The following is a 12,397-nucleotide window of genomic DNA, read 5'->3' as shown; positions in this document are numbered from 1 at the left end:
GTCTGAATCTGCAGCCTCCGGGTCTGCAGACGAAAGTGAAACTAAAGTTTTGTCACTGCGTCAGTGGATCATCAGGAGGAGGAAAGTGTCGACTGCTGTAAACTGAATGTGTTTAGTGTGACGCAGATTGAAGAGGAGTTTGTGGTTCTAAGTTTTTATTTTTTTAATGGAGGATGAAGATGTTTGTGGTGTTTGTGATACTCGTGCACGGTAAGATAAACTTCCTCCCTCTGATCTGATCTTAAAATGAGGTGTTCATTTTAAGACCACGTTGAACAGAAAACAAAGTGAACTAAATAATGAGAGAAACATGACATCTGAGTTGATTCTGTTTGTTGTCAGCTGTTACTGGTGTTAAACTGTGCTGATGGGATTTTAAAGCAGCCACACAATCACAAACAAAACCAGATTAATGTCTCCTGAGGATCCACGAGGAATAATGGTGCATTTATGTGATGTCAGAATAATCTGAAAATGAGTTCCCGACCACAGAGAATTCATGCAAACGTCCCTTCGAGTCAGAACAACAATTTGGAAAGTCTCTGAAAGAGTTTGTTGCACAACTTACTGATTCTGACGTCATATACAAAGAAATGGTGGATGAAAGTAAATGTTTGGTGGATGGTTAGAGCCTTTATATTAATTCACGTGTTGCATATAGATTGTTTTACTCACATGTAATCTGTAATATGGTATTAGGTTGTAACTGTTAGCTGCTGTGCATGAAGAGCGACCTCGACGAGCTGGAAAAGATTTAAACGTGATAACGAGTCAGATAAAGCAGTATTTTATCAGGTTGAGCAAGTACTCATAGTATTCTGTACAGATAATAAACTTTTTAAGGATAAAATGTGTCAATATCCAAACTCTCAATGAAGGAGAGTCTTCTTATTAAACCATTTTCTTTTGACGTCACAGTCAGTGACAGTAATTTAACCTCTCTACCTGTGTGACCTCACAGTTTCCCAGCATGCCTCAGCTGTGGAGCTGTATGAGGGGGAGGAGTTTGTCCTGCTGCCCTGTGAGTTTCCCACTTTTGACCTGGACGCCCCCTCAGTGGTGTGGAGTCGCTTGGATCTCGATCCTACAACCGTCCACAAGCGTCAGCAGGAAGGTGATGAGCTTGGAGAACAAAACCAGCTTTACAGCGGCCGAACATCCATGATGGCTGATGCTCTGGAAAGTGGAGACCTCAGCCTCAATCTGACACAACTCCACCTCTCTGACAGCGGCTCCTACACCTGCACCGTCAGAGGGTTCAGCTGGGGCTTGAAGACAGAACGGAGAGTGACGGACGTACAGCTGCAGGTCAAAGGTCAGCCACAATCCCTGAAACAGCTGTAGATACAGGTCCAAGGTCAGTACTGTAGATAAAGGTCAAAGGTCATGTTCATTATGTTTCTGTTTCCCACAGAACGATTTGTATTTCCATACTGGGCCACAGCTCTCCTGGTTCTCCTGGTTCTCCTGGCTGTTGGTCTTACTGTTTTGGGGGGTCTTTGTGTGCATTTTCGGCAGTATTTCATGTCAGGTACGTCACTTCTACTACACTACCCAGAATGCCAATGGTTGTCATCTTTAGTCTTGTAAGTCGAACGTGACTGTTGAGGCAGAGTGTCGACAGTTAGTTCTGGGATTATAACAGAAGGATGAGATGGTGAGGTCCTGTTACCATCACAGTTCCTGCTCCTGTCTGTACAGCTGATGTTGTGGTTTGTTGTCCTCTCAGTCTACCAGGTGAAGGTGGATTCAGGGGCGGAGTCTGTCCAGCTGCCCTGCAAAACCATAATTCACCTGCCTGATGATGCTAAAGTGGAGTGGACGAACAGTTACAACATGAAGGTCCACGTGTATCAGAATGGCCTTCTGACTGACGAGCAGCATGATCGTTACAGAGGCCGAACAGAGATGAAGAGAAACTCGCTGAGAGACTTCAGTCTGACCCTGAAATACCCCACAGACAGAGACAGAGGCACCTTCACCTGCACCATCTACAGCAGGACGAGGACCATCCTGATGAGGAAACAAGTGGATCTCCTGGTCAAAGGTGAGTACTGCAAAACTGTCATCCATAAAGGACTTTTATATTGAACCAAAGCCACCTTTCCTGATCCTGTAAGTGTTTTAGTATCTAAACAAAAAACATGGAGGACTCGACCTCTGACCTACGACCTCTGAGTGAAACAGCAGTTTAAAACTTCCTGGCTGATAAAAAATGCTGTCAACGAACAGAATCCAGGCAGTTTCCTTCTAAACATGTTTGTCAGAAACTTTTAATTGTTTATTAAAAACTCATTTGTGTGCTCCAGGTTTTATGTTAACAAATCAGCATCTGTAAAAATCAGTCAGAGAACATTTGATGGGGTTCTCTTCCCCCAAAGACAAAATAAAATAAGATTCAAAGTGACCCTGATAGACTTATTACTTAAACACATCAATACATGTAAATGTCACCAGATGAAACATTACTGTGAAGCACAACATCAGGTTTCTGTACAATGTTGTTATAATTCAATAAAGTTCTTAAAACCTGCTGCTGCTGTCTGTACAGCTGATGTTGTGACTTGTTGTCCTCTCAGTCTGTCAGGTGGAGGTGGATTCAGGGGCGGAGTCTGTCCAGCTGCCCTTCAAAACCACAGTTCACCTGCCTGATGATGCTAAAGTGGAGTGGACGGACAGTGACAACATGAAGGTCCACGTGTATCAGAATGGCCTTCTGACTGACGAGCAGCATCATCGTTACAGAGGTCGAACAGAGATGAAGAGAAACTCGCTGAGAGACTTCAGTCTGACCCTGAAATACCCCACAGACTGGGACAGAGGCTTTTACACCTGCACCATCTACAGCAGGATGGGGACCATCCTGATGTGGAAACAAGTGGAGCTCCTGGTCAAAGGTGAGTACTGCAAAACTGTCATCCATAAAGGACTTTTATATTGAACCAAAGCCACCTTTCCTGATCCTGCAAGTGTTTTAGTATCTAAACAAAAAACATGGAGGACTCGACCTCTGACCTACGACCTCTGAGTGAAACAGCAGTTTAAAACTTCCTGGCTGATAAAAAATGCTGTCAACGAACAGAATCCAGGCAGTTTCCTTCTAAACATGTTTGTCAGAAACTTTTAATTGTTTATTAAAAACTAATTTGTATGCTACAGGTTTTATGTTAACAAATCAGCATCTGTAAAAATCAGTCAGAGAACATTTGATGGGGTTCTCTTCCCCCAAAGACAAAATAAAATGAGATTCAAAGTGACCCTGATAGACTTATTACTTAAAAACATCAATACATGTAAATGTCACAAGATGAAATATTACTGTGAAGCACAACATCAGGTTTCTGTACAATGTTGTAATAATTCAATAAAGTTATTAAAACCTGCTTCTGCTGTCTGTACAGCTGATGTTGTGACTTGTTGTCCTCTCAGTCTGTCAGGTGGAGGTGGAGGAGGGGGCGGAGTCTGTCCAGCTGCCCTTCAAAACCACAGTTCCCCTGCCTGATGATGCTGAAGTGGAGTGGATGACCGATATCAACATGAAGGTCCACGTGTATCAGAACGGCTCTGACCAGCCTGGAGAACAGGACCAGTTTTACAGAGACCGGACAGAGATGAACAAAGACCTGCTGGAAACTGGAGACTTAAGTCTGACCCTGAAAAACCCCAAACACACAGACACAGGGAGATACAGGTGCTACGTCATCAACACAGACAGAGACATCGTGAGATGGAAAATAGTACTGCTTGAAGTCAAAGGTCAGTATGAAGATGCAGGTCAGAGGTCAGTCCTTGTGGTTGTAGTCTCTGGTTGGTTGTTTGTCTCTGGTTGGTTGTTGTCCAACTGTCCTCTGTCTCCTCTGCAGGGAGAATTCAGATCACAGATGAAACAATCAACATCAGGAACAGAAGCAGCTCAACTGATCCAACTCCAACTGATTCTCTGATGGAGGATCAATCTGTTTGATCGGTCTGTTTGTCACTCTGACTATTGATCTGATGTGACTTTGGATCAGAGAGACAATGGAGGTGAAGGAGCTGATGGACGGTGGATGACAACATGAAGCTTTATCAGCTTCTTCTTCACTCTGACTCCTTCTATATAATCACTTTTGGTCACTGTTGATCATCTGTGTGTGATGTCACATGTTGATCAGCTCTGTTATTTGGACTGAAACATTTTTTTTTTTTTTTTTTTAGACTTTCAGTGTCCCTGAAGGCCACTTGTTGCTGTTTTGATGTGAATGTGCATCTGCCTGGGTAGAACAGCCTCGGAACAGCCGCTCTTTCAAATGGCCCTTGAATGGCTAAACACAACCAATCACTCCCTATACTTTCTTAAAGGCTGGGTAAGCAGTATTCCCCCCCCCCTCTCTCTCTCTCTATATACATATATATATCTCAGACTCAGACAACTTTATTAATCCCACCAGGGGCAATTGGTTTCGGCAGCTTGCATACTGGCACAGTACAAAAACACAGTACACACAATAAATACATAGGGAATAAGGTAGAGTAAGTAAATAGAATGCCAAGGAATACAGTGTCATCAAGGATCAATAGCTGAATAGAGTGAATAAATAGATAGGTTGCACATGTTGACCAATAAGATGTACATGGTAAAAGGAATAAAATAAAATCATTATAGAATTTAAGAGACGAATAGCAGAGGGGATAAAAGATTTTAAAAAACGGTTAGTCTTACAGACAGGTGAGACATAGCGACGACCTGAGGGCAACAGAGGAAATTCACTTGCAAGCACGAGACCAGGAGAAGACAAAATGTTGTTTGCTTTCCTCAGAGTTTGTTGGTCACAAAAACTGGTCAGGTCCCTAAATTTCACTCCCGTGATCTTGGAACATGTTTTAATAATGCTGTACAAGCTGTTTTTATCTTTCTTCATATATATATATATATATATATGAATTACATTGATACTCTATATATGATTTATATATTTTCATTTTCTCTGATATATAACTTCTGTCTATTGTGTTATATGTTACATATATAGATATATAATGTATTCATATATCGTTTCTTCATTTTTCAACTTATTAAAATAGCTGAGTAGTACTTTACTGCCACTATCTGCTTCTGCTTCTCTATCATATATTAGTGTTTATATATATGTATATATATATTGTGTGTATTTTGCAAAATACCTATCATACATCACATCACATATATCAGAATATTCTATTACTGTTAAGCCCAATATGAATATTAAAATATGCCAAACCATGTGTCCTGTATCATAGCTACATGTATGACGTTTGCAGTAAAAAAAAAAAACGCTTGAAAATCAGTTTAGTATTCAACGAGTTATGATTGATTAAATGCCCTGACACTTCATTGCACCTGCCAAACAGATTACACTGAGTATTTTATTTAAATATTGAATAAAACTAAACTACGGGCCATTCCACTTCTTTATTAAGTTCTGAATGGAGCCATTTTGATCCATGTACAACTGAGCAGCTCCACCTAGTGGCTAATTAGCTAATTCCTGAATTGATCCACATATATATTTGATGACAGCAAAATACTACTTCCTGTCTAACTATGGTATTAAAGGTTTATTCCACCAAAATGCTAAAATAATTGTGATTCATTGTTAAAGGTTGATTCCACCCAAATGCCAAAACAATTCTGATTCATGATATTATGCCAATATCATGAAAATATGCAGATTCAGACCCACATTTCTGGGACTGCAGTTCGAGGCCCCTTATGTTTTTGTGACTGAAACAAATTTCACATTTGTGTTAATTTTTCTTAATGTTCGAGTAATTGCCCAGCCCTACACTGTAATATATAACTCTCTCCTGCCCTTGTCTATCCTTAACTCCTTGTCTCCTCAGCTTTCCAAATTGATATTGAATAAAAACAAGACACATTTGATTTGACATTTTTCCCTAATTTATAGTGTAATGTATTTCATTTAATTTTATAATGTTACTTTACTGTTATGTCTCTTTCAGAGTTCACAATCATCAAATGTGGCTTGAGTTGTCGAAAGACAACACACTTTCATTGCTGCTATTGCGAAATAACAATAATCAACAGGGCTCAATTTCTCCACGGTGGCCTGATTAGGAGCCACTGGACGATCTTGAGGTCCATGATCATGGTCCATCAGGTGCTTGAGAAATTGAGCCCTGTTGATTATTGTTGCTTCGCAATAGCAGCAATGAAAGTGTGTTGTCTTTCGACAACATTAAGAAAAATTAACACAAATGTGAAATTGGTTCATGTTAGTTACTCATAGTCCAGAGAAATATAGGCTGAATATATGCATAGAGGAACTATAAGTAAAACTGAAAAGAAAAAACGCATAATGCATTTATTATAATACCATATAATAATATTACATATAGAAAAATAATAAAATATGACCAGAGACTCAAAAGCATCCTATTTCTGAGTAGTATAGTTGTTTTTTTAAAATAAAAAAGACAAGATATGCTCTTAATAACAAAAAAAAATCACTGCTATATACATAGAGCATATTTACTGTACATGTAAATATAAAGTGTGCAGCTAATTCACATGACCTAACGATACACCTAAAATTATATGAACAATATTATAAAAGTCACACTTCCTTCCATTATTTATAATACCGAAGAGGGCGGCAGAACCGAGGAAAGAGACAGGAATACATGGGAAAACCGAGCAGGAAGCATCACGGTGACGGCGGAGTCAAATGTTGGAGAGTGGGCGGAGTTCAACGTTTGACTCCGCCCACATTGAGGTCTGCAGTCAGGGGCTTCGTCTGAATCTGCAGCCTCCGGGTCTGCAGTAGGGGTTGGCGATACTGCAAATTTTGGTATCGATCCGATACCAAGTAATTACAGGGCCAGTATTGCCGATACCGATACCGATACTTTTTACTTGAAAATCTAGTAGCCTAAATAGGAATACTAATGTTCCTTCAACAGATACACAAAAGGGTTATTGCATTCTGCCATATTCATACTTCAGGTTTGAGTTCGGCTATATATCTTAATATAAGTATATATTTTTGAGTTCCAGTAAAACAATTAAGATTTATTTCAACTGTCTGAATATATGATAATAGTTTAATCACTAAAATTACATCTCTGACCACCAATTACACTTTGAAAAACAACATTAATTAATGCTGGAAATAACTTTCACTTCTAGAAATTGCTACCTGGATTTTGTTGAGGTTTTTGTTGAAAGGCCTCTGTCAGTGACGTCTGTCTCTGTGCCAGGGGTCTGGTTTGGGTTTGGGGAGCTCCCTCCTCCTCCCTCCGTTTGCTTTGTAGCTCAGCGTTAACTTTTGGGTGTGCTGCTTTTAAATGCTTATACAAGTATTGCTTTCCTGCATTCGTCACAGGTCACAGTTTCTCTGTCTGAAACTGTGAAATAACTCCAAACAGCACTCCTCTTCCTGTTTGCTATCTCGCCAGTCTGTCTCTGCTCTGGCAGGCAGCGCAGGAGGGGGAGGTATGCAGGAAAGCAATACTTGTATAAGCATTTAAAAACAGCACACCCAAAAGTTAACGCTGAGCTGCAAAGGAAACGGAAGGAGGAAGAGGAGGAGGGGCCTAGTGACCCTGAGGGAGCGGAGTGAGAGAGGGGGAGAGCAGCGCTGCGCATAAGGACTAGATACTGCGCTCACACAAACTGTGAAGAAATACGAGTGATTTGCTGAACTTATAGAAGAGAAACTACAACAAAAATATCGATCTCATCACGCTAGTATCGATCCGATACCAATACTCACCTTGGTATTGATACTATCGATATTTGGACCGATCCGCCCATCCCCAGTCTGCAGACGAAAGTGAAACTAAAGTTTTGTCACTGTGTCAGATGATCATCAGGAGGAGGAAAGTGTTGACTGCTGTAAACTGAATGTGTTTAGTGCGACGCAGATTGAAGAGGACTTTGTGGTTCTAAGTTTTTATTTTTTTAATGGAGGATGAAGATGTTTGTGGTGTTCGTGATCCTCGTGCACGGTAAGATAAACTTCCTCCCTCTGATCTGATCAACACCTCATTTTAAGACCACGTTGAATCAGAAAACTAAGTGAACTAAATAATGAGAGAAACATGACATCTGAGTTGATTCTGTTTGTTGTCAGCTGTTACTGGTGTTAAACTGTGCTGATGGGATTTTAAAGCAGCCACACAATCACAAGCAAGACCAGATTAATGTCTCCTGAGGATCCACGAGGAATAATGGTGCATTTATGTGGTGTCAGAATAATCTGAAAATGAGTTCCCGACTGCAGAGAATTCATGCAAACATCCCTTCGAGTCAGAACAACAATTTGGAAAGTCTCTGAAAACGTTTGGTGCACAACTTACTGATTTTGACGTCATTTACAAAGAAACATGGTGTATGAAAGTAAATGTTTGGTGGATGGTTAGAGCCTTTATATTAATTCACGTGTTGCATATAGATTGTTTTACTCACATGTAATCTGTAATATGGTATTAGCTTGTAACTGTTAGCTGCTGTGCATGAAGAGCGACCTCAGCGAGCTGGAAAAGATTTAAACGTGATAACGAGTCAAGTCAGTAATCTTTTTTAGGATAAAATGTGTTAATATCCAAACTCTCAATGAAGGAGAGTCCTCTTATTAAACCATTTTCTTTTGACGTCACAGTCAGTGACAGTAATTTAACCTCTCTACCTGTGTGACCTCACAGTTTCCCAGCATGCCTCAGCTGTGGAGCTGTATGAGGGGGAGGAGTTTGTCCTGCTGCCCTGTGAGTTTCACACTTTTGACGTGGACGCCCCCTCAGTGGTGTGGAGTCGCTTGGATCTCCATCCTACAACCGTCCACAAGCGTCAGCAGGAAGGTGATGAGCTTGGAGAACAAAACCAGCTTTACAGCGGCCGAACATCCATGATGGCTGATGCTCTGGAAAGTGGAGACCTCAGCCTCAATCTGACAAAACTCCGCCTCTCTGACAGCGGGAACTACACCTGCACCGTCAGACAAGGGTCAGGAGACGAGCGGAGAGTGACGGACGTACAGCTGCAGGTCAAAGGTCAGCCACAATCCCTGAAACCAGCTGTAGATACAGGTCCGAGGTCAGTACTGTAGATAAAGGTCAAAGGTCATGTTCGTTATGTTTCTGTTTCCAACAGAACGATTTGTATTTCCATCCTGGGCCACAGCTCTCCTGGTTCTCCTGGCTGTTGGTCTTATTGTCTTGGGAAGTCTTTTAGTGCATTTTCGGCAGTATTTCATGTCAGGTACGTCACTTCTACTACACTACCCAGAATGCCGATGGTTGTCATCTTTAGTCTTGTAACTGGACCGCGATTGTTGAGGCAGAGTGTCGACAGTTAGTTCTGGGATTATAACAGAAGGATGAGACGGTGAGGTCCTGTTACCATCACAGTTCCTGCTCCTGTCTGTACAGCTGATGTTGTGACTTGTTGTCCTCTCAGTCTACCAGGTGGAGGTGGATTCAGGGGCGGAGTCTGTCCAGCTGCCCTGCAAAACCATAGTTCACCTGCCTGAGGACGTCACAGCCGAGTGGACGAACAGGTCCAACATGAAGGTCCACGTGTATCAGAATGGCCTTCTGACTGACGATCAGCATCAGTGTTACAGAGGCCGAACAGAGATGAAGAGAAACCTGCTGAAAGACTTCAGTCTGACCCTGAAATACCCCACAGATGAAGACAGAGACACCTACACCTGCACCGTCTACAGCAGGACGAGGACCATCCTGATGAGGAAACAAGTGGAGCTCCTGGTCAGAGGTGAGAACTGCAAAACTGTCATCCATAAAGGACTTTTATATTGAACCAAAGCCACCTTTCCTGATCCTGTAAGTGTTTTAGTATCTAAACAAAAAACATGGAGGACTCGACCTCTGACCTACGACCTCTGAGTGAAACACCAGTTTAAAACTTCCTGGCTGATAAAAAATGCTGCCAACGAACAGAATCCAGGCAGTTTCCTTCTAAACATGTTTGTCAGAAACTTTTAATTGTTTATGAAAAACTAATTTGTATGCTACAGGTTTTATGTTAACAAATCAGCATCTGTAAAAACCAGTCAGAGAACATTTGATGGGGATCTCTTCCCCAAAGACAAAATAAAATAAGATTCAAAGTGACCCTGATAGACTTATTACTTAAAAACATCAATACATGTAAATGTTACCAGATGAAACATTACTGTGAAGCACAACATCAGGTTTCTGTACAATGTTGTTATAATTCAATAAAGGTATTAAAACCTGCTTCTGCTGTCTGTACAGCTGATGTTGTGACTTGTTGTCCTCTCAGTCTGTCAGGTGGAGGTGGATGAGGGGGCGGAGTCTGTCCAGCTGCCCTTCAAAACCACAGTTCCCCTGCCTGATGATGCGAAAGTCCAGTGGACGAACAGGTACAACACGAGGGTCCACGTGTATCAGAATGGCCTTCTGACTGACGAGCAGCATCATCGTTACAGAGGCCGAACAGAGATGAAGAGAAACTCGCTGAGTGACTTCAGTCTGACCCTGAAATACCCCACAGACTGGGACAGAGGCTTTTACACCTGCACCTTCTACAGCAGCACGAGGACCATCCTGATGTGGAAACAAGTGAAGCTCCTGGTCAGAGGTGAGTACTGCAAAACTGTCATCCATAAAGGACTTTTATATTGAACCAAAGCCACCTTTCCTGATCCTGTAAGTGTTTTAGTATCTAAACAAAAAACATGGAGGACTCGACCTCTGACCTACGACCTCTGAGTGAAACACCAGTTTAAAACTTCCTGGCTGATAAAAAATGCTGCCAACGAACAGAATCCAGGCAGTTTCCTTCTAAACATGTTTGTCAGAAACTTTTAATTGTTTATTAAAAACTAATTTGTATGCTACAGGTTTTATGTTAACAAATCAGCATCTGTAAAAATCAGTCAGAGAACATTTGATGGGGTTCTCTTCCCCCAAAGACAAAATAAAATAAGATTCAAAGTGACCCTGATAGACTTATTACTTAAAAACATCAATACATGTAAATGTCACCAGATGAAACATTACTGTGAAGCACAACATCAGGTTTCTGTACAATGTTGTAATAATTCAATAAAGTTATTAAAACCTGCTTCTGCTGTCTGTACAGCTGATGTTGTGACTTGTTGTCCTCTCAGTCTGTCAGGTGGAGGTGGATGAGGGGGTGGAGTCTGTCCAGCTGCCCTTCAAAACCACAGTTCCCCTGCCTGATGATGCTAAAGTGAAGTGGATACGTGATGATCCCAAACACACAATGACGGTCCAGGTGTATCAGAACGGCTCTGACCAGCCTGGAGAACAGAACCAGTTTTACAGAGACCGGACAGAGATGAACAAAGACCTGCTGGAAACTGGAGACTTAAGTCTGACCCTGAAAAACCCCAAACACACAGACACAGGGCGATACAGCTGCGACGTCTACAACACCAACGGAGACATCATGAGAGGGAAAAAAGTACTGCTTGAAGTCAAAGGTCAGTATGAAGATACAGGTCAGAGGTCAGTCCTTGTGGTTGTAGTCTCTGGATGGTTGTTTGTCTCTGGATGTTTGTCTCTGGATGGTTGTTTGTCTCTGGATGGTTGTTTGTCTCTGGATGGTTGTTTGTCTCTGGATGGTTGTTTGTCTCTGGATGGTTGTTTGTCTCTGGTTGTTTGTCTCTGGATGGTTGTTTGTCTCTGGTTGGTGTTTGTCTCTGGATGGTTGTTTGTCTCTGTCCAACTGTCCTCTGTCTCCTCTGCAGAGAGAAGTCAGATCACAGATGAAACAATCAACATCAGGAACAGAAGCAGCTCAACTCCAACTGATCCTCTGATGGCAGATCAATCTGTTTGATTGGTCTGTTTGTCACTCTGACTATTGATCTGATGTGACTTTGGATCAGAGAGACAATGGAGGTGAAGGAGCTGATGGACGGTGGATGACAACATGAAGCTTTATCAGCTTCTTCTTCACTCTGACTCCTTCTATATAATCACTATTGATCACTATTGATCATCTGTGTGTGATGTCACATGTTGATCAGCTCTTGATTTGGACTTAAACATGTTCTTGTTTTCTTTTAGACCTTCAGTGTCCCTGAAGGCCACTTGTTGTTTAGATCCTTTGAGCTCGGACAGAGGTCTCACTTTGAAGGAGACACCTGACACTTTCAATCTGTTTGTGTTTTATTGTCACACTCATTATATTACAGTTTTTATCAGTTGCTTCAACATGTTTTCTAAAGCACTCACACAGTTTTCTACCTTAATCGACCCTGTTCAGAACAACAAACCAGAATAACATTGTCTTTATCACCGCTGATGTCCAGAAAATGAACTTGTGTGTTTAGTTTCTCTTTGAGTTTTCTGTCCAGTGAAATCTCATCCACAGATGGAGGAAGACGTCCTTTAAAATCAAGCC

At 41.5% G+C, this 12,397-nt stretch overlaps 1 protein-coding gene across 1 annotated transcript in view; it reads left to right on the top strand.

Moving 5' to 3' along the window:
• The first annotated feature begins 44 nt into the window (after positions 1-44).
• LOC141003236 (uncharacterized) overlaps positions 45-12,397 on the top strand; it is a 29,119-nt gene continuing 16,766 nt past the window's right edge. Inside the window, exons 1-6 of the mRNA XM_073474527.1 lie at positions 45-210; positions 962-1,315; positions 1,415-1,531; positions 1,730-2,047; positions 2,580-2,897; positions 10,286-10,603. Of these exons, the coding sequence (XP_073330628.1) occupies positions 174-210; positions 962-1,315; positions 1,415-1,531; positions 1,730-2,047; positions 2,580-2,897; positions 10,286-10,603 (1,462 nt within the window). The 5' untranslated portion in view covers positions 45-173. The remainder of the gene's footprint in view (positions 211-961; positions 1,316-1,414; positions 1,532-1,729; positions 2,048-2,579; positions 2,898-10,285; positions 10,604-12,397) is intronic.

The sequence above is a fragment of the Pagrus major genome, chromosome 10 (genome assembly GCF_040436345.1).
Source record: "Pagrus major chromosome 10, Pma_NU_1.0".
NCBI lineage: Eukaryota > Metazoa > Chordata > Actinopteri > Spariformes > Sparidae > Pagrus > Pagrus major.
This window is presented reverse-complemented; position numbering and strand designations above follow the sequence as displayed.